Source organism: Canis lupus, chromosome 4, assembly GCF_011100685.1.
Source record: "Canis lupus familiaris isolate Mischka breed German Shepherd chromosome 4, alternate assembly UU_Cfam_GSD_1.0, whole genome shotgun sequence".
Lineage (NCBI taxonomy): Eukaryota > Metazoa > Chordata > Mammalia > Carnivora > Canidae > Canis > Canis lupus.
Genome location: NC_049225.1, coordinates 58,351,548 through 58,374,279, shown reverse-complemented (window position 1 = coordinate 58,374,279; position 22,732 = coordinate 58,351,548). Strand labels below are relative to the sequence as shown.

Genomic DNA, 22,732 nt, shown 5'->3' with positions numbered 1-22,732 from the left:
GTTGATGGGAGATGAAGCAGAATGTCATCTCTCACATTAAAAGTTAATGGAACATCTGTGGTGCCTGGGTGGCTCAGTTGGTTAAGTGTCTGCCTTTGACATGATCTCAGGACTCTGGGATGGAGCCCTACATAAGGCTTCCTGTTCAGCGGGGGTCTGCTTCTCCCTTTCCCTCAGACTGTCCGTCCTCCCCAACCCCCATGCTTTCTTAGTCCCAAACAAACAAAATCTTTAAAAAGTTAATGGAACATGAAATATTATGAAAACAAAAAACAGTGGGCTGACTATTCTAGATTAAAAGAGTAACCATATACAATATGAATCGTGACTGGATCCTTGATTGGATCCCTCACCATTTTTACTGATGATATTTTTTGACAACTGGGAAAATTTAAATAAAGTTTCTGTATTAGATGATATTATAGAATTATTTCTAATTCAATAATTATATAAAATTGATATATGATATAAATATAATTATTGTTGAATTAATGTTAACATTTTTTAATATGAACATTTTTAGATGTGACAAATATCATTGTGACCCTTATTCCTTATTTAGAGATGGCTTGTTATGATGTCTGTAACCATCAAATGATTCAGCAAAAATTGTGGCTGTCTACCTACCTACCTACTTACCTACTTATCTACCCACCCACCTACCTATCTATACAGAGGGAGAACTAAAGTAAATGTGGCAGGATTATAACAGAATCCAGGTGAGGTATATTAGAGTGATCATTGTATGTTCTTCCAACTTTTCTATATCAAAACAGAATGTTAAATGAGGCATTAATTGAAAATGGTGCAGAATGGTACATTTAGCATAAAGCTGAAGGAAGAATATGGAGTCTGGCATTAATGGTAGAGCTGAATGTTGTGTCTGCTGTTGAGTGATTAAAGCAGAATGTGGCTCAAATGATAGTAGTGAGTGTAGTAGAACGCAGTGCCTAGCATTAAAAGCAGAATGAGGCATCAAGCATTCATACTGAAGGCAGCAGAATGTTGTACCTCACATATGGGTGAATGGAGGAGTATGTGGTGTCTGGCATTAATAGTAAATGAAGCAGAACATTATGTCTAGTGTTAAAAGTGAATTAAGCAGAATATGAGGTCTGGTGTTAACAGTGAAAGGAACAGAATGTTGCATTTATTGTAAGGGTGACTGGAGGAGAATTAGTGGCTGGTGTCAGTAATGAATGAAGTGGAATGCTGTGTCTGGTGTTAGAAGAATGGAGCAGAATGTTGTGTCTAGCACAGAGTGAATGGAGCAGAATGTGTATCTGGCTTTAATAGTGAATGGAGTGAAGTGCTGTGTCTAGTGTTAATAGTGAATGGAGCAGAGTATGGTTCAAGAGTGAATAGTGAAAGTAGCAGAATGTCATGTTGAACATTAGAAACGTAAAAGAGGATTGAGGTATGTACAGAAAAAAATTCACGTGTGATTTTTCAGATGAGGCTGCTATCTTGCAAAGGACCTGCTTACAAGATTGGCCCTTGGTTGACATCTGGGAACTTGGATTTGGGGAATGTACCCACTTTCCCTAACGAATAAGGATGACTCACTGTGCCTAGACTGCCTATATAAGCAATATGGTGTATGCAGAGTGTCTGCTTTTCTTCTGGGAGTCTGGAGTTTTGGTATGTGCTCGGCAGAGGGTGCCTATGTGACCAGCACCCAATAAAAACCATCGATACCGAATCTTAAATGAATCTCAAAATAATATCTCTATCTCCCTGGGCAGAAACATCCCACACATGTGACTGCCTTTTGATTGTTAGGGTAAGAATGTGCTCTGTGTCGTCTCTCAATGGGAGGGAGAAAACAAGAAGCCTGCACACGGATTTCTCCAGACCCTGCCTGTGTCTTTTTCCTTTATCACCTAGCTGTGTATTCTTTTTAATTTAATTTTACTTTATTTTATTTTTAGAGATTTTAATTTTTTTCAAGGATTTTAAAATTTAATTTAGTTTTTAAAAAGATTTTATTTATTTATTCACGAGAGACACACACACAGAGAGGCAGAGACACAGGCAGAGGGAGAAGCAGGCTTCTTTCAGGAAGCCTGATGTGGGACTGGATCATGCCCTGAGCTGAAGGCAGATGCTCAACCACTGAGCCACCCAGGCACCCCTATTTATTCATTTTAGAGAGAGAGTGCATGCGTGAGTTTGGGGAGGGACGGGGGAGAGGGGAAGCAGACTCCTTGCTGAGCTCAGAGCCCCATGTGGGGCTCCATTCCGCGACCCTGAGATCATGGCCCAAGCAGAAACCAAGAGTTGGACACTCAACCGACTGAGCCACCTGGGTGCCTGCCTAGCTGTGTATCCTTAATATGACACTGTAAGAAATCTTAGCTGTGAGTACAACGTTTTGTAGAGTCCTGTGAGTTGTACTAACTCTCTGAACATGGGGGTGGTCTTGGAGACCCCCATCCCAAAGTATCTACTGTTAATGGTGAAAGGAGCAGGATGTTGTATTTAGCCACAAAAGTGAATGGAGGAAGTGGTGGAGTTGAGTGTGAATAGTAAATGAAACAGGATGTGTGTGTAATGTTGGTAGAGCATGGAGCAAAATGTGGGGTTTGGCCACTGTATACGACGTAATGTTCAGTCTGGAGGAGAGGATTTGATGGATCAGCATGCTGTATCCTGCCAAGTGTAGTAGATAAAGAAATAGTGACTAATGCCTTGTGCTCCCTTTCTCTCAGTCAGGGTAGGGAGATGAGTACAGGTGTTCTGTGCTCTCTGGCAGTAGGACTTACCTTGGGCAGGGATGCTCGGGAGCCAGAGCTCTGGGTGGTCATGGTGAGCACAGTGGTGATGCCCAGGCCCACACGGGCTGGTGCGGCATCCATGTTGATCCAGAAGGAAATCCATGAGAGAATGACAATGAGCAGGCTGGGAATGTACATCTGGATCAGGTAGTAGCCCATCTGTCGCTCCAGGTGGAACCGGGCCTCAATGCAGGTGAATTTACCTGCAAGAAATTATAGTGAGATGGCAAAGTAGCCTGGTGAGTAGGAACCAGATGTTGAGGTCAGAACAACCTCAGCGGGGGTCCTGGTTCAGCCTCACACTAGCTGTGTCCTCAGGCATGTGATTGAATCTCTATGTCTCAGTTTCCTCATCTGTGGAAAATTGGGGATGATGATGATGATGATACCTACCTCATATGGTTACTGTGAGGATAAAATGGGATGATGCCTATGAAGAACTTAGCACTGCCCTCACACCATGTGTGCTCAGTTGCCATCACCCTCATCAGCCATGTTTTGTTGCTAAGAGTGTGCCTAAGTGGACCATTCTTTATCCTTCTGCCAGTCATTTTCCCCAAACGTGGCTTGATCTTGTTACTTCCTCTTATGAAAACCTTTCTTTCCTTCCTTCTTTTCTCAAACCATAAAATCCCCATTATTTACAAGAAAAAGTTCAAACTTTTCAGTCTGGTGTTCGTAGTCATGCTGTGGCCTGGTTTTCCATCGCTTTTCCCTTCTTCCTTCACCCTAATCATGATGCCTTCGACTGTATCCCTTGCCTTGAACATGTTCTACACTTTGGCCTTTCTGAGCTTTGGCTCCTGCTAATCCCTCTGTCTGGGATAAACCAGGGACTCCTCCCCACAACCAGCCAAAGCAACCCTCCTGCTCCTCTGCGGTGAATGTGAAGTCTACCCAGGCAGAATGACTCTTCCTTGCAAGTTCCTTCAGTTCAGTTCTGTTCATGCAGTTATCTGGCCTTTAGGGCATAATACAGTGAGGGCATAGTCATGTCGGTGTCTCTCTCTCTCTCTTCTGCACTGGACTGGGGGCAGCTGGTCTTCTCCCCATCTGTGCTTGCCTGAAACTGGGACAGGGCTGTCTCATGGAGGGGGGCTGGTTCTCATCTCCAGCCCACTGCAGTGCAGTTACTAGGGAATTTCCTAGAGCTCCCTGGACTGTCTGCTGCATGTGGGCAGGGCCTCATCAGCCTCTGCCCTTGTATCCACAGGGCCTAGCACAGAACTCAGCCCTTGCTTAAGTGGAAATAGTGAAAAGCCAATGAGATAATGAATGAGAGAGTGGTGTTTCAAGTTATGGTATGCGAGACAGTGTGATTATGTGATTCGTGGGAAGTCCCTGCTCTCATGGCTGCTAATGGGTGTATCATTACTTCTCTGTGTCTCAGCATGCCCAGTGATCAGGAGAGTATCTCTGGAGGTTCTGAGACATCTTGGAGGTTACCCAGGAAGGGGCATCTGTCCTCAAGAGACCAGAGACCAGGCTGCCTGCCCTTGGTCTGGGCCTCCTCCTTGTACCAGGGCACAGTGTGATTTCTCTCAACTCCCCTGCTTCACCTCCTCCCCTCCCTGGCTTCTGTCAGCAGCCATTTTTATGCAACCACCCTTTGCAGCTGGGCTAGGAGAGCAGCCTCCTACCCAATACTCCAGCAGGCATCCTAACTGCCTATCTTTCTTCCACTGTGTCTCTGTGAGCTCCTTTCCAGCTCAGGGTAGGGCAGGAAAGGCCAGTCTTGGTTTGATCTTCCACCAGAAGCTGTGCTGTGCCTGGAAGACAGCTGAGCAAAACAGTCATGGTTTCTACATCCTCTTGCAGTTCACAGTCTAGGGGACCCTTTCCAATTGCACTGTTTACAACCCTAGTGGCACTTCTCAGCTCCCTCCTGCTGTCTGATGAGAGCATTCTGTGTTCCTGTGCCCTGTCAGAAATGCCAGTTCCTCTGTGACAGACACTGTCAGATGCCCTAATATCAGCTCCTCCCTTCTGCCTTAGGAATAGGATTCATTTGGAACTGGGCATGCTGCTACCTGGAATGAAGACAGTCTCTCCTAGCTTCCCATTCAGTGAGGTGTGGCCTAAGCTTCACTTACTTGCCCCATGACATCCAGGAAGAAAGTGTCAGAGCCATTTTCTTGGTTTCAAAGACTATTCTCTTAACCACTAGGTAATAAACACATAACCATGTCCATCATAGGCACCTGAGAAGATCTGTTGAATCAAAGGTTGAATGAATATTTGGAATTACCTCTGACCCTAGTTTGGGGGTGGGACCTGAGGAGGATACCCTTGCACCTACCTGTGTTGTAATGTTTTGTGCAGTATCTCAAATCTTTCTCCTCTTTCAAGATAAACTGGGGTAGAGTTAGTCCATCTGCCACCTGCACAGCTCCCTGCTCCTGCCACTCGAAGATCAGGTCATTCATGGTATAGCCAACTGGGATGGGGGATCAGAAGAAAGAGCAGTCACCACCCAGAAGCACTTATTTGAAGCATGTCAGAATTGGTTTGGGTTGGAGGCATCAGGCACTAGATGGCACTCATGAGACCATGTTGCCTTACCAACCTCCTCTTCCACCCTGCCCCTTCCAAGGAGGTTAAAACTGGTTTGATTGTTTATATCTAACCCCCTGCCCTTCTACCTCGCTTCTTATCTCTCCCACCACCTTACATTAGCTTGTCCTTTTACTTCCATCCTTACCCCCACGGCCATAGTTTACTACATCTGCTATTTGACCTTGCAAGTTCCTTCTTCTACTCACAGCAGCTTTTCCTCTGGGGAATGGCTCTATAGAATGCTGTTGTGGGACTAGTAGCTGGGGGCCAAGGTGTTAGATAAGGTGTTAGATAATGACTCAACTAGGCCAGTCAGATGGTCTGTCCCAGGACTTTGAATCTTGAGTCAAGTGACAAAAGATTCAGAGTTGTCTCTCTGAGGTGGGACTCCAAGGGACTGCTCCATTAGTTCCCACTGCCTACATCCTCTGCTGTGGTGCCTGTACTTTCAGCTTCTCTTCCAAGTCCATGAGGAACCCCTAAGTCCTTCCATCTAATTCCACCTTTTAAATTAGATTGGTTTCTGTTTGTAGTCAATGAAGTCAGCTACCTCCTACATAAAACTCCCTTCAGTACCCCCTCCCTTTCCTAGTCAGAAGAAAGCACTTTCTCTGCCATGAGGCCACCAACATTTGTACTTCCAACAACACACTTACCACTTGCTGCCCCATGTTAGAGTTATTTGTGCAGCTAGCTGTCTATCTCACCAGCCGCAGGGAGTACCCCTGTGAGTTCAAGGACCATGACTTATTCAAGCTCTTTTTCTTCTGTTCCTGGAGAGCATATTCACAAGGGACATGGAACAGTGCCTCTTGGGAGAATAGTGCTGACTCCAAAGCTAAGCCTCAGCGAGACAGTATAAAGAGGGTTGTGTTTCTAATGCATTTTCTAAAACAAAGCCCCTCATTTGGTATTTTGGGCTAGTACAGTAATCTCTTGGGGTCTAGCAGTTAGAAGCAGCTGTATGGGAATTTCTGTAGGTCCCATGGGTAAAAGGGAGCCTGGTTCTTTCTAAAGCCCTCATGCAAGGGACTCACAGCTTTCCAGTTGCATGATACACGTCTGGACGTCCATGGGGAAATTCTTCAAGTCCATGGGGCAGGCCAGTGTTAGGGTGATTCTGGGAAGAGAAGGGAGTTGAATGATGCTAGAGCCACAGACCAGGGAAGTTGTGCCTCCATTTTAGTTATTACCAGAAAATCACTTATCTTGGAGAGGTCAAGGAGGTCAGGGAACTAGTATTTATGGAAATAACATATGTATATTTCTACCTTCCAGATATGGAAATGGAGGTTCAGAGAGATATTTTATGTTGCCTAAAGTCACACACAGTCAGTGGAACTTCTGGTTTCTTGTGGAGTCTGTCTGGCTTCTAGACATCTGCCTTCAGCAAGTGGCCTGAAGGCCTGGAGGCCAGGGGTTGCCCTTGATCCCTACTCTTCTGCAGAGCCTGAATTTCAAGTTGAGCAGCCCTAGGGCTCAGGCATCCAGTACCTCTGCAGCAGGTGCTTCAATTTGTTCTTTGCTGCCTCCCTGCATACACTGGACTCAGCAAAAGTTATTTTAAAGAGGCCCTTGCCTTCTGGGTATCCAAATAGAGCTGGCTCACATCTGTGGGCCCATGCCAGGGTCAGTTGGGAAGTGGTGGGTGCCCCTGTCTTCTGGGAGAGCTATTTTGGGTTGTTCCACCGTGCTGAGGCTGAGCCTTAGAACTAGAGGGAGTCCCCCTCACAGAAGCAAAGTCCACAGCTCAGGCTGGGATGCAAGGCCTCAGCTTGAAAGGCTGTGCCCACATCTGAGCACTTGCTGCAGAGAATAGAGAAGAAAGACTCTCAGAGCTTAGATCATCAGGCCAACTCCCTCATTTGACAGGTGAGAAAACTGAGGTACAGAGAAAGATTGGTTGGGACTCCTGCAAGGTCACACAGCAAGTGATAGCTCAAAGGCAGGATTCAAAACTGTATCTCTTGGCCTTTGGATTCTGAGCTCATGTGTTTGCTTTCCAATACTATCCTGAAAGCACCTCATTGGTGGTGGTCTAGCGACACTTGGCTGCTGGCACGTTAGCTGCAGCTTCCTTCCTCATGCACACACCCACTGCTCTGGTTTTGGGCCCCATTTAAGCACAAGGTAGAAGCAAGAGGGGGAAAAGAGAAGGAAGCGGGAGGGAGATGGTGAAGAGAAAGTGAACACAGTTGAATTTCTGAAGATAAAAGCTCCAAAGTGGGGCAGCTGTCACACTAGGTTAATTTCCCGAAGTTGAATGACCTTGGGAACATCACTTTCTGCTGATTTGTCCTTCTGTCATGCTGCATGGGGCTTAGCTCTGTGGAGATATGAAACTAGCCTGGCAGCAGCAAAATCCAAGCAGGGTAGCCCCAGCCAGTCAGGGCACTGGCGGCCATCCTGAGCCCATCACCCTTCCATCTGGATGTACCCTGGCAGGATGGGCTCCAGGGTGAGGAAGGCTGCATCAGCCTCTGGCTCTTCCCACTCATCCCCTGCTTGGTGCTTCCTTTCCCTGCTAAGGTTCTTAAGTCCCCTCTCCCACCTGGACTATTCTCAGAAGACACCCCGGGCCCAGTCACATCTGAAGGTTAGGACGGTTGCAGCCTCTCTGATGGGCCTGGACATTTAAAGCTCATCTCCTAATGGAAACAGGAAGATTTATTTCCCCCAAAAGAACTGGAGGGTGAGGAGGAGTCATTTAGGGCCAGTGTACCTTGTAAGCTCTTTAAAATAAAACATATTCATTCATTCATCAAATGAGTGTCTACTGAATGCCCTGGACTGTTCTGCCAAGCTCTGAGTGGGCATCAGGTGCACACAGATTAGAATCTGGGCTGTGCCACTAGGTTGCTGTAGGAACTTTGGCAAGTTACTTAAACTTGTAGATCTTCACTTCTCTAATCTGCAAAAATGGGTGTAATAGAAACTACTTCATGGGATTGTTAGAAGGATTACAAATAACATATGTAAAATACTCAGCCTAGTCAGTAAATTCTCCGTGAATACACATGTGTAAGAATCTAACATGGATATTGGTCATTTTCTCCATGACTTGGGGGAGGAAATTGGGAATTACATGGGGAGATTTGGCAGGAGACTCTGAAAGTTTGCCCCTAACCAGTATCTGCAGGGTATTTCCCAGCTGGGAAGGGGGTCCAGCTTCCTAGACTCAGTGCAAGGCATGGAGGATAGAAAGGGTTTATAGAAGGGAGGGAGCAGCCCTGGCTTATACCTGTGAGTAGCACCATCCACTTGGAAGGCCCATTTTTGTTGAAGTTGCTATGACTTTTCAGGCTTTGTGCCTTTGCTCCTGCCTTTTTTTTTTTTTTTTTAATTGTGGTAAGAACATTTAACATGAGATCTAGCCTTTTAACAAAAGTTTTTGTGTATAATATAGTATTGTTGATTCTAGGCATAGTGTTGAACAGCAGCTCTCTAGAACATACTTACATTTTGAGTCACTGAACACCCCTGCTGCTGAGCAGTGTCTTTGAATGCTCTTTTCCCTTCTTGTTTTATCAAAATGCTGGGTAAGCTTAGGGGCCTAACCTTAACGCCTCTCTCTAAGGTGCTTCCTTGGTTCCCCTGGTTATAAGGAACCATTGACTCCTAGTACTTTGCATGGTCTGTTATTCTTACTCCTGCGTGTAATTTACATAGCTGGCTCTGCATATTGTGCAGGGGTGTGGGATTGCCAGGGCCTGTTTACCCATGGTTGGCCCACTGGTTAATGTCTCCTCCCAGGAGGCAATGGGACAAGGTGTGTTCTGAGGCTGACGGCAGGGGTGAACCTGTGAGGAATTCACCTGATGCTGTAGAGCACATTTCCGTTCCTGGAGATCCTCAGCAGTTTGTTGTCTGTGGTGATCTCGTGGAAGTGGGCCCCCTTCTCATTGGCGAAGAACAGGTCAGGTTTCCAGATGGAATCCAACATGGATGGGTCCAGGTCCAGAGAGTCATCTGGGTATTCATTGTAGGCCAGCCGGGGGTCATTCCACTGCTGCCGCAGGAAGATGTTAACCCTATAGTCCTATAGCCAGGAAATAAGGAGTTAGAGTCAGGGGGTTAGACCCTGGGATGTCAACTCTTGGAGGGCCCAGGTGCTTTCATTCAGTGCTCTGCGAAATCCCTCCTGGAGAATTATGAGTGAGGTTGCAACTTATGAAGTTCATGCATCAGGAAAAAGTCAGGGGAGTCATCCCTGAAAATTCTCTAAATGCCCTATTAAATATATTAAGTTCTGAATTGAGATTATTTAAATGTTATTCTTGTGAAAAATCTTAAAAATAAAGTTCCAACTGATGTAATAAACATCTATTGTCATCCTGTTGACATTTTGTCATGTTTGTTTCATTTTTTTGAAAAGAGAAAGAGTACATTACAGATAAAGTTGAAGTCAATCCCTCTTTTATTATCGAGGTCATCAGGGCAGTAATTCCCATGCACAGTGAAGTCTGAGGGTCGCTCTGGACTGAAGGAGCAAAAGGAGAGGCAAAAAACTGATGTCCGATCATTCAAACTGTTCTGTGTGAAGAGAACAATTAATTCCCAAGCAATGAAGGAAGGATGGGTGAATTCTGTGGTGCTCCTGCTGGCCGTAGGGTTCACACCACTTTGTTTCAATACCAGCCTTCTGCAACCTTCTATCATAGGTGTTGATTTATGTGTTTGGGGGAGGATTTTCTTTTTAATTTTCTTTTTCTGATGTAAGCTCTAAAACCCAATGTGGGGCTGAACTCATGACCTGGAGATCAAGAATCGCGTCTTCTCCCAACTGAGCCAGCCAGGTGCCCCTGGGGAGGATTAATAGATGCTGTGGAGTAGTATCTTACTGGGTTCTAAACTCAGTGCTAAGCCTAATGCTTCTTTGATGGGACTGTTATGTAGTCTGCTGGAAAAAAAAAAAAAAAAAAAGGTCATGATCAAACCAATTAGGGAAATGTTGGACTAAACCAAATGCAACTGATTTTTTATTGTAGGACTTCTCAGAGACCTGAAAAAGCTAATTATTTCTATATATCTCCAAGAGGGGAACAGAATATACATTTCCTAGATTTATTTTGGGCATACAACTCTTGCATTTTGTGCATGATGCTTGCCTTTTATGGAATGTATGTTAGTAATTGCCATCCTAGTCAAAACTCCCTCTCCCACCCTCCACCTTTGTTTCTTTTCTGAATGGAGAATTTGAAGTCCAGAGAGTTAAGACTGATCCAGTTTCACTCAGAAGAGGCAGGTCAGAGCTGATTCTAGAGCGTGAGTCCTGACTCCCTAGCTGAGGATTTGTTCAACTGGTCCTAGAGTTGCTGACAGAGTCCATTCAGCTCCCATGCACAGCCTGAGAAGCAGTTAGTGGTTTGGGGAGGTCTCCATGCCATGAAAGTGGGTCATGAAGTTAAATATTTTCATGAAGACATGTTTTCAATTTTGTTAGGGATGCATTGTAAATCTGGGATCCATAGTATCACTATAGTGCAAGTAGAATTGGGTGTTTGTGTTTTCCTAGGAAGAAGTGCATGGCTGTCTATATTAGATTCTCAAAAGGGTCTATAGCTCCCCAAAAGATTAATAACCTCAGTTCAAGTCCAACTCTGAATGCCGTCCTTCCAGGAATCATCTCCACACAGGAGCACCTGCTGCCATTTTCCCCGAAAGTGCTGGATAAATGAGATCATGCTACATTTTCTTTTCCTAATCACTCTTGATCTGTCATCAGCAGGGATGGACTAGGATAAATGACCCTCCTCACCACCCTCACCCTTACCCCTGCCAGTTGCCCCCATGGTACATGCCTCATTCTACTTGCCTCCAGAAATATCAATAGCCTCATAAAATGTTCCAAAGTATTTTATAGGATTGTTCTATAATTTAATTGAAGACTCTCCCTCCAGCCCCATAGAAAATGACATTTGGTCTCATAATCTCATGTCTTATAAGTCCCGTGGTGGAGAGAGAACTCTGGGCCAGAGCTGGATGTTGATATTTTGTTTATCCTGCTCACAGTAATGGAAAGCTCCCAATCTGGCCCCCTCTTATCAGGGAATTAGAAATAGCCTTTCTCTCTTGGATATTACATGAAGTGTGTGTGCGTGTGTGTTTGTTTGCATATGTTTGCGTGTGTGTGACGGGGCACTGGGCAAGTCATGTCAGAGGAACACAGACTATGAGTGGTTGGGCAAGAAAAGCCTTCAGTCCGCAAACCCAGCTGCACTTTTGATGTTCTTGCCAGTGACATGACAATCCTGTTGATGTGGCTGGAAGGAAGAAAAGAAAGTGGCATTTCTTAAAACAGTCTGTTAGGTACCAGGCGCTGTTCTAGATACTGTCACATATACTTATTCCTTGCAAAACCACCCCTCTGAAACTAGACATTCAAGTTCCCATAGTGAGCGGAAAGAGACTGAGGTTTGGAAAGGTTGTGAGACTTCTCCAAGGCCCAGAGCTAGTAAGTGGCCGAGTTGGGTTCTGAAGGCACGTCAGTCAGCCCAACCCGCTGTTCTGTCCCACTGGTGCACATGGCCAGTTCTGTGCCAGGGATGCTCCTCTTTCATCCTCACTGCCTCTGTGAATTTTGCCTGCTTAGCTGAGGCGCTGTCTCCTGCAGTAGCCTTGATGCCCCTAGGTGTCCACGGTCTTTTCCTTTTCTGATCTCCTAGCAAAATGGAATCACTGGAAACATGTCATTTAGCACTGCATGTGTCTTACCTTCTCGACTTGATTGGCAACAGTTTGAGAGGATGAACCTGACCTACCCAATACCTAGAAAGAGGAGGAGGCAAAGCCAGAAAAAGAGCAGGAGGAGCTTTCCTCATTTTAGAGTGCAGAGACTGAGGCCTGGAGAGGGAAAGCATTTTCTAAGGTCACACAGCAATTCAGGAAAGGACTAAAATTTAGAATCTGAATTTGCTTTTCTAAGCCTCAGTGTTCAAAGGAGTTAGCACAGATGGTCTTTAAGGACCTCCCAAATCAAATAGCTAATTGTTATTTAATTTTTTCCAGCAACATTTAACTGAGCATCTATTGAGTGCTAGGCATGGTTCTAGGCCCTGGAGAATCTGCCATGAACAAGAAACACATATTCTTGCAGCCATGGAACCTGAGTGTAATATTTACACCACACAGAGCTCAGGGCTTCCCTAGGGATTAAGTACAGGGTGCCAGGGAGATGTAGAAGACAGGTTCTCCAGCTAGACAGGGGCCTGGTGGTCAGGGAAGGCTCCAGAAGAAGTGATATTTAGTGAGACCAAATATGGTTGAGCCCAAGAGGAAAAGCACTCTGGAGCAGTAGGAGCCCCCATATTGGAAGGCCTAGAGGCAGAGGAAGGGCATGGAAAGAAAAACATATACATGAGTGAGGGGAGGATGCTTGCAGGGCCTCGCCAACTGTCCTGAGGAATTTGGACTTCATCCTGAGAGTCGTGTGGAGCCTTTGAAGAATTTTAACTAGGGGAGGGCTTTGTTACATTTTCATTTTGTGACTGATATTTTAAAAATATTGATTTTTTTCTAATTACAAAAGTAAATGCATGTACGTTTACATGTACATGTACAAAAGATAAAGGTACATCCCTTAAAAGAAGAAAAACGAAATAAATGTGATAGGGTCTCATTATGAAATGACTAATGAAAAGTGAGAGCAGGAGACCTGGAGAATGTATCTGGTGTCCTCAGGCAGCTTAACTCCTTCTCCCGGCAGCCCCCGCTCCTCCCCTTAGCAGCTGCTGCCCAAACAAGCTGTTACATCGATTTTCTCCTCCCTAGTTGGGAAACAGCAGTGGGATATGCAGTTCGGAGGCGATCAATGTAATTGGCATAATAGGCTGAAAGCTAAATGCAGTTTTGCTTACTTAGCCCTGCAATCACACTGGTCAGTGTTTGACATGCTGGGGGTCTCTGTTCAAGTTCAGGGGTCAGAGGAGCAACATTTGTGTTCTCCACCCTAGAACCTCAGGTTCCCCCTCTGGTAGTTGGCTTCCAGGTCTCAAGCTCTCAACAGTGGCCCATCTAAATCTGAGGTGGGAGGGATTTCCAGAGCTCTAGCTCAATAGTCTTTAGCATCAACTCACCTATCCTCTCTGTGAAAGTCCCTGATGGTCTCTTTTCTGGTAACAGGGCAACTACCTTGCTTATAAGACCAAGGTAGAGCATTAGTCCCTTCATTAACTCATTTTGTCATTCAATAAATATTTATTGGCGGCTTCCTGTGTGCCACCTGCCGTGGGATCTGCCCCCGCCCCCCACTGCCACCCCTATTGCATCTAATTTCAGATTCTAATCTTTCCCAGTAAATTCCTCTAAACTCAGTACTCTGGCAAAATAGGAAGCATGAGTTGGTTTAGCAGGAAAGAGCCTGCATAAGTGTGGTGGTGAGAAGGGGATGTGGTGGGCAGGATGTTGCCCATTACAATCAGAGCCAAGAGACATCACCCAAGCCCTGGACAAAGAACTAGATTCTTATACCTTCCTAGGTCTCAGCATTCTGGCTGTCAAAGGGGTGTCTCTTCGCTCAATCCATTTCTATTCTATAAACATTTATTAGGCCTAGAATGGTGAGGATGGAGGCATAAGGTCTTGGTTCTACCCTCAGACAGTTCAAATTATCTGGCAGGTGAGGTTAAGAGATGGACACAAATATCTACCACATAAAACTGACAGTGATAGAGGTCAAAGAGGTTCTTAAAAATTGCTATTAGATATTGCTTTCAAAGCCATTGAGATAGCTTCTAGCTAGGTTGGATTATTCTGGAAAAGCTATCAGAGAGAAGGTGACATTGGAAATAGCCCCTTTCAGTTTGCTCCATCCTACTGAAGTTAACATCTCTGCTCTGAGATGGGAACTATATCTCATTTCAGCTGGAAAGGAAGCCAGTGATGTGTGAGGGGGACATCCAGGTTTGAAGAGTCAGGCTTAGAGCAGGAGGGACTTGAAGACTGTGGTGTGGCCTCAGGGTATTTAGATTAGGATGGATATAGTCAGGTCAAAGGAATCTTGTGTAGAAGGTACAGCACAAGCAAAGGTGTGGAGGTAGGGGCATTCAGCCCGTTCAACTTAGCTCAACCACTAGCCATATAAGTAATAAAAGGTCCCCCTTATTGAGGACCTACTATGTGCCAGGCATTGTGCTAAACATGCCATCATTTCATCTTATTTTTTTAAAGATTTTATTTATTTATTCATGAGAGAGAGAGAGAGAGAGAGGCAGAGACATAGGCAGAGGGAGAGGCAGGCTCCATGCAGGGAACCCGATGTGGGACTCCATCCCAGACCCCCCGATCACTCCCTGAGCCAAAGACAGACCCTCAACTGCTGAGCCACCCAGGCATCCCTCATTTTATCTTTAAAACAATCCTATTACATAGGTATTTTCAACCTAAGCTATGGACGAAGACTCAGAAAGGATAAGTAAATTGTTCAGACTTACACAGTAGTCAGTAGAGTCAGAATTTGAATCTGGATTGTCTGATTATACAAATTCATGCTCTCAGCTACTCTGCTGTGCTAAGGCTGTAAAATGGATTGATTTGAGACTCTGGATATCATTCACTGCCAAACCAAGGGGTTTGGATTTTATTGTGTAGTCAACTGGGCACCTCTGGGGTCTTAAGCAGTGGAGCAATATCTCCATTTGACTTCAGGAAGATCCGTGTGCCAGCAATGGCCATGAAGTCTTAGAAATGAGAGAAAACAGGTATAGGGAGATCCATTTTGAGGCTCTTGTGGCAGTCTAATTAGGGCCAGCTAAACTAAGACAGCAGGAATGGAGAGTGGCGTAAGTGAGAGAATCATACTTCTGTTACCACCATCATCAAATATTACAGTTAGAAAGAACCTTTGGAGAATTCTGTCTCAACTTCTTCATTTTACACATGGCCCAGAGAGGGAAAGGGACCTTCCTTGGGCCACACAGCAAGTCTGACTTAGGTGGGACTTGCATACAGACATCCTAACCCTACCCCACTTTTTTTTTTTTATGATTTTATTTATTTATTCATGAGAGACACACAGAGAGAGGCAGAGACATAGGCAGAGGGAAGCAGGCTCCCTGTGGGGAGCCTGATGCGGGACTTGATCCCAGGATCCCTGGATCAAGCCCTGAGCCGAAGGCAGACGCTCAACCACTGAGCCACCCAGGTGTCCCCAAAGTCTGCTTTTAGGTAGTATACTGCGTTGGCTTTTTAAAATTAATAATGTGTCATATTTAGTTGCTGCTTTTTACTTTTCAAAGCACCTTCACATTAATTGTGTTCTATGACATTTGGCATAAAGAGAAGATTCTTTTCCCCATTGGGCAAATGTAGAAGCTAAGGCCCTAAAATCCTGAGTTCTCACCACTAGTTACTGGTAGATACAGAACTGATAACAATGGTGCAAATAATACTAATTTGTAAGATTGAGACTTTACCACATGGAAGGAATGATTCCAAGAGCATGATGTGTGTTATTTTATCTTCATAATAATCCTGTGATGTAGGTTCTAATATCATTCCCATTTTATAGTTAGATAAATCAAGGCACACAGAGGTTAAAGTACTGTTTCTGACATCACACAGCTAGTTAAGGCCAAAGCTGACATTTGGACCCAAGTTGTTCATGCCAGAGCCTAAACACTTAACTCCTAGACTGCACTGCCCAGGATCTCCTAGAATTGCTCCAAGTGACAGTTTCATGACACCTAAATGCCATTGGAAATATTACTCAGCCATTAGAAATGGCAAATACCCATCATTTGCTTCGACGTGGATGGAACTGGAGGATATTATGCTTAGTGAAATAAGTCAATCAGAGAAGGACAAACATTATATGGTCTCATTCATTTGGGGAATATAAAAAATAGTGAAAGGGAATAAAGGGGAAAGGAGAGAAAATGAGTGGGAAATATCAGAGAGGGTGACAGAACATGAGAGACTCCTAACTCTGGGACACGAACAAGGGGTGGTGGAAAGGGAGGTGGGCGGGGGGATGGGGTAACTGGGTGATGGGCCCTGAGGGGGGCACTTGATGGGATGAAAACTGGGTGATATGCTATATGTTGGCAAATCGAACTCCAATAAAAAGAAATTTAAAAAAGATGCCATTGGATACTCTCGCTGGCTGCAGGTATGTAGCTGTGGATTTGTAGATATCCACAATTATCAGGAAGTATTAAAAGGTCAAAAACAAAAAACTTCTGCCCCAGATCCAGAAGTCTGCTAGAGCTCCTGCCTCATTTCCAGTTTGACCCATTGTCTGCTCTACACTCAAGTTCAGTGCTGGTGGACGCCCCAGATCCTGATCTGTTGAATCCTTGGTTCCAGGGATCTGCTCTGTGGCTCAAACCTCTCCCAAGTCACCATTCCTGCCTAGTGCATTCTCATTTAGATTTCATGCAGTCAGAGATACATTTGTTGTGAAGAACTGTAGATGGTTTGGACCAGTGGAGCTGAGCATCTTTGTTTGTCTTTAGGGGATCACTAAAACACAGCGTGAGTTTAATAATTACATAAAAATGCTAATAGCAGCTACTTTTATTGGGAGTCTTGCATTAGCTAGAACTTTATATGCATTGTATCTCTAAACTTTCATCAACCTAGCACGTTGGGTATTATTATCCTCATTTTATAGGGGAGGAAACTAAAATCCAGAGAGGTCAAATAGAGGTTAAGTGTCTTGCTCAAGTTCTCATAGCTAGTAGGTGCTAGAGCAGGAATATGAATCCAGGGCTGTCTGACTCCCAATTTCACATTCTTTTGACACTTAATGCTGCCTCTCTAGTTCCTTTTTTTAAAAAAACAAGTTCCTACATGGGTAGATGAAAAATACAGCAGACATAGTGTATTGGGACCCCACTGAGCCTATGTGACAGGTTGGTTCATGCATGCCCTTATAATCAGTAGCAGTTGGAGAACTTTGGATTGAGATATTAAACAGTGAGGTGGCTTCATAACTGGTTGCCAAAGGGTGCAAACTGGGGTGGGGGGAAGTTAGCCTGAAAGAGGAAGGAAGACAGTGTTGGCAGTGCAGGGAGGAGTAGTGAGATATGCCACTAACACATTTAGAAATATGGAAACAAGGTTGCTCTGTGTAAATTAAACTAATAACAGGGAAGAATGTGCAGTAGAGGAGTTTGGCAAGGCCCAGCATCAATCACAGTGTCTTACGTGTAATCCTGATGATTTAGAACAGGCCTATGCTTGTAATTTAATAACTGAAACCCTAATTTACTGTACTGCGTCTCATTTAGGGAACTGTTTATAAACATATGGGAGACATTCATTCAGTAGTATGAGAAAAGGGTGTTTGAGAAGCAGGAATTTGGCAATTGGTAATCTAGCATCATCTGGTTGGGGGAATACCAACGTTTTCATTCCTGCAAAGAGGGTTTCTGAGTGGTGACGCAAGGATGCTTTCTTAGACCTCTTTCTGGCCTAGATGAAATTTCCCTCAAGACTATCTTCTTTTCCTTTAGTTCCAGATATGTCAAATGTGACTCCTGATTGGCTTCCCTGGTATTCGGAGACTGGCAAGGGAGTGCTTTCACAGAGGACATGAGCATTCCTATTACTTGAATAGAAAGCCGCATTGTAAATTAAATAACGTGGCAGTCTTATTTACCCACTTGAGTATTTTGTGGGGTTGAGTGTCATGAGTCAGCCTTCCTGAATCTGATCTGATAGAGGGCCAACTCTGAGCTGTCACGAATTCCCGATTGTTATGCCCCCCTTGGTGGTGTACTGGGGAGAGAGGCATCCAGCAGATGATATCAAGGCTGCCTACAGCCCCATTTTCTGTCTCTAACAGACTCTAATGGCATTTCTGAGCCTTCTCTCCTTGGCCTTCTTTTAGTATTCAGTTTACCGAGGCTTTGTAGAGTGTTGAGCCGTATCTAATTGGATGACATTTAATAGACTTTCTCTTGGATCCCCAAACCCAAGAGCATAAAAAATGACCTAGCATGAGCTGTGTAAAGAGACTGAAGTGTAATGGAAAAAAGCAACAACAACAAAAAGGATCTCATTCAAAATAGCAATCAACCTCACAAAGTGTCCATGAATAAACCTAACAAGAAATATGTGACTCCTAGATACTTAAAAAAAAACAAAAACAAAAAACCCAACAACTCTAAAACTTTACTGAAGGGCATAAAGGAATACCTAGATAAATGGAGAGACATATTGTGTTTATATAATATTGTAAAGATGTCAGTTCCTCCCAAATTAATCTATAAACTCAATGCAATCCCAATAAAAACCTGAGGTGATTTTTATCAGCCTCAACAAGCTGATTCTAAGGTTCATATGGAAGGACAATGGACTAGAAACATCAGGAAAATCTTAGGAAAGAAAAACAACAGAGAACTGTTTCTACCAGATATAGAAATATAATGTTAAACCATAGTAATTAGAATAGTGTGGTATTGGTGCAGAAACAGACAAACGAGCAGCAGAACACATGGAGACTGGAAACAGACCTAGGTATATATGGAGATTTAGTTTATGAGAAAGATAGCATTTCATATTGGTGGAGAAATACTGATCACTTAAGGATAATGATGGAAAGATTACTATCGAATTAGAGAAAAATAGAGGTAAACCACCACCAAATACTTTACAAAAGATGAAACCAACTACATAAAGGAGGTACACGTAAAAAGAGAAACCTATAATATTATTGATAATGCTCAGTATGCAAAACAATATGCAAAGATACTCGAATTCACTAGGAGTCTGGAGTGAAAATTAAAAATGATAATGAAGTACCATTTTAAAAATCCCATTTGGTAAAATGAAAAGGCTTGATAATATCTTGGGTTGGCAAGGATAAAGAGAGACAAACACTGTTGTCAGTGAATTAGAAGCTTCTTTGGAAGTGATTTGGGTAATACGTCTGTCAAAATTACAAAAAAGTTTCATGTCTTTTGATCTATTCATTCCTCTGCTGGAACGTATCCTGAGGAGACGCGCAGAGTTAGGTACAAGTATATTCTTTGTGGCATTGTTTGTAATAGTGAAAAGCTGCATAAATGTAAAAGGTCCATCAGGAAAAGAGTGGTTAAATACCACAAAATGATGGCCTGTTCCAAACATGGCATTTTTAAAAAGACTTATTTATTTGAGAGAGAGAGAAAGAGAAAGAACACATGAACAAGGGGAGGGGCAGAGGAAGAGAGAGAATATCAAGCAGGCTCCCCGTTGAGCGTGGAGCCAGATGTGATACGGGGCTCTATTTCACCACCTGAGCCTAAATCAAGAGTCGGGTGCCTAGCTGACTGAGTCACCCGGGTGCCCCAAGGAGCATGGGATTTTACAGGCAAGCCATAAAGTTTGGAAAGAGATTAAAATTATTTGTCATATCTGGAATGTGGTAATAACAAACCACCTCTTATATTCCAAGTTGGTGTTATGCAAAGAGGTAAGAATGAGTTAGACCCATATGCAGTGATGGGGAGAAATTCCAAGACATAGTGAAGGAAAAGAGCACAGTCCTAGTTATATAATGGTTGTGCATGTGTATATGAGGGTATGTGGAACCAAGGAGGGCAGTAGGATATACACTGACTTATTTATTTGTAGTGATTAACTCAGGATAGGGCAGTAGGAATTGGAGGAACACGGGAGGCAGGGATATTTTTGTTTTCTTTCTCTCTTTTCTTTTTCATTAGACTTATTACAAAAGCTTCTTTTTATCTCTTACTTGTGTACTTAAAAGAATGTTCCAGAGTTTAGCTCTCTGTAGCATAGTGTGAGTCAACACTGTGATATGGCTACCTAAAGGAAATGTCTTTGAAGTGGCACGTGTAGAAATGATTTTAGTATTCTGAGAAGGTTCCCTGGGAGGCAGGGATTAAGGGAAAAACCGAGGGAATAATATTTCTGGCCTTTGCTCCACTTCGTCCAGAACAGCCTGGTTTGGTTTGGTTTGGTTTAATCAGTTTGTCAAAGTGCTACATAAGATTTAGCTTAAAACTGAACTGTGGTGGTAGAGCTGTTTTTAGAAGCAATGCTTTGAAGCCCACTAACCCAGAATTGGGATGGCAGTGGCCTTGCCTTGCTCTGCTCTAAGTACTCTTGGGGGCTCGGGTTCAGTTGTTGGCTTCTCATCTCAAGATGGAAGTTGATGGCCCTGGATGTACTTGGAGAGCATCATGATGGTAAAGGAACTGGGCACCAGGGGGGGATGGTTGAAGAGTCCAGGTGTGGGCAGGGGGCAAGAGGACTATCTCAGTTATTTGAAGGGCTGTCAGGTGAATAGATTGGTTCTCTGTGGCCCTAGGAACAGAATGAAAACCATGGGTAAGTGGAGATTTCAGAGTTGTCCAAAGGCAAAATGGGCTGCCTTGGAAGATAGGGAGCTCCCTGCATCTGGAGGTATACAACAAACTACTTGGCCACAGTGTTTATGGTAGAGATTCTGATGACAGATGGCTGTTCACCTAGCAGACCTCCAAGGCTAATTCTTTCTCAGTATTGATTGAGTGCCTATGGTTCAGGCAATGTGTTGGGTGATTGAGAGAGACAAGAATCCCCTTCCAATAAAAAAGCAAACAAGACAACTAACAAGTGAATTTTTACATTTGAGACATTGCTTTAAGGATACTAGAACAAATGATGTGATAGTGACTGGAAGGGGGGTCATTTTTAGATAGGGAGTCAGGGAAGAGCCCTCTGAAGAGACATCTGAGCTGAGACTTGCAGGATGAGAAGGAGCCATTCACACAGAGATCTCTCTGGGCAGAGGGAACAGACCAGAGGAAGGGAAATTGCTGCAGGGTTTGAAGAAAGAGAATGTTGTGATCTGATTTAGGGCTTAAAAACATTCCTCTAGCCACTATGGGAGGGGAGAACATGAAGAGGGAAGGCACAGAGGCCAGTTAGGAGGTTGTTTCAGTCAAATAGGAGGGGGGTGATGTCAACTAGACCTGACAGCAGTAGAGTTGGAAAAAAGTAGGTGGATTTAGTTTTATCTTCTATGATTCAAAAATATCTGCTTCATTAAGTCACTTGACCCCAGAAGTAGGTTTGCACTGTAAAGTACTACTTTCCAAACGGTGTATTAACATTTAGGGTTGAACTAAGGGGCATTTAATCTTCTATGTGATAGCTGTTTTTGTGTATCTTGAGGTTTCATTTGTGAATATCCAAAGGGATGAATGGCCAAGGTCTTGTTGTGGTACAAGTTCTGATAGAATCCCACAATCCTACTGATTAACTAGACAACAGTGCGGAAGACCAGGATAAGGTCAGGTCCTCCCATAGCCCATCATCCTGTTGGCTCTGCCACCTTTCTTCTTGCCCCATGCTGTGTAGGTGGACCAGGCCAAGAGCAGGGCTCCAGAAGTCAGGCAGCCTGGAGATAGTAACTGGCGAGGACATTTATCAGCTGGAAAAGTGTGAGTGAGTTAAGTCTCTCTCAATTTTAGTTTCCTCATCTGTAAAATGAGATTGTTAGATTATATGGAATAATCCCCATAATTTGCTAACCACAGATGCCTGGTTTTCAGTAAAGCGATCAATAAATGACAAACACTGCCACCTCACCTTCTCTTCAGAGCAGAACTTTTTGGAAGAATTATCCTCTTACTGTCTTTGCTTCAGTTTGTCTTCTGCTCTCTCCATGCCCCTGAGGTTACATTTCTAATTTCATACATGTTCCCTTCCCGTAGCCCACACTGCTAAACCCATTGGATGCTATTGTCTTTTCTTACTCGACTTTCACCCTCTTTTAGCACTGTTGCACTGTTGAACACACATGGGTTTTTAAAAACCCTCTTGCTGTTGGGTCATTCCATGGTATCATTCTCTGCTGGAAGTGTTTAACCTGGAGAGTACCATGATCAGATTTACGCTTTAGAAAAATTACTCAAAATCATACAACAGCATTTTCATAGCACCTGGCACATTAGACATGTGGAGTGAGCATTGGCTAATACTGCTATTGGTCATCATTATTTGCTACGTCCCACAGTATCCTGGGCAAACCTCTGTTATCTCTCTCATCACTCTGCGTTGTTAGCTTTGGTTTTATTGTTCACCATCTTCAATAGAGAGAGCAGAGACCTACTATTTCCATTTACTTCTGAGGACTTGAGGGGATTATACTTTTCTTCAGGCGGCACCATAAGACATCCTTTGGAGAGTGAGATATGAACAGAAGTGGTCTATGTCACTTCTGGGAGGAAAGCGTTGACTAGCTGCAGCTCAAGCCTTCAATGCTTTGTTGCCTTGCATGGCAAATGTGAAATCACATATTGATATGGAGATGCCATGCTCAACCGCGACATGGAGGACAGTAGTTTTAGAGAGTTCCCTGGATTTGTAGCAGATTTTAGATGAGTGACAAATCAATCTTTGTTGTTTTAAGACTTTGAAATTTGGGGGATTATTTGTTGCAGCAGGAAAGCCTAGACTAATGT

The 22,732-nt window shown here is 43.9% G+C and overlaps 1 protein-coding gene across 1 annotated transcript in view; it reads right to left on the bottom strand.

Moving 5' to 3' along the window:
- The window catches only part of GLRA1 (glycine receptor alpha 1), a 51,491-nt gene that overhangs the window by 14,787 nt on the left and 13,972 nt on the right, over positions 1 to 22,732 (bottom strand). Inside the window, exons 4-7 of the mRNA XM_038535459.1 lie at positions 9,149 to 9,372; positions 6,371 to 6,453; positions 5,077 to 5,214; positions 2,766 to 2,980 (exon numbers count right to left, since the gene is read on the bottom strand). Of these exons, the coding sequence (XP_038391387.1) occupies positions 2,766 to 2,980; positions 5,077 to 5,214; positions 6,371 to 6,453; positions 9,149 to 9,372 (660 nt within the window). The remainder of the gene's footprint in view (positions 1 to 2,765; positions 2,981 to 5,076; positions 5,215 to 6,370; positions 6,454 to 9,148; positions 9,373 to 22,732) is intronic.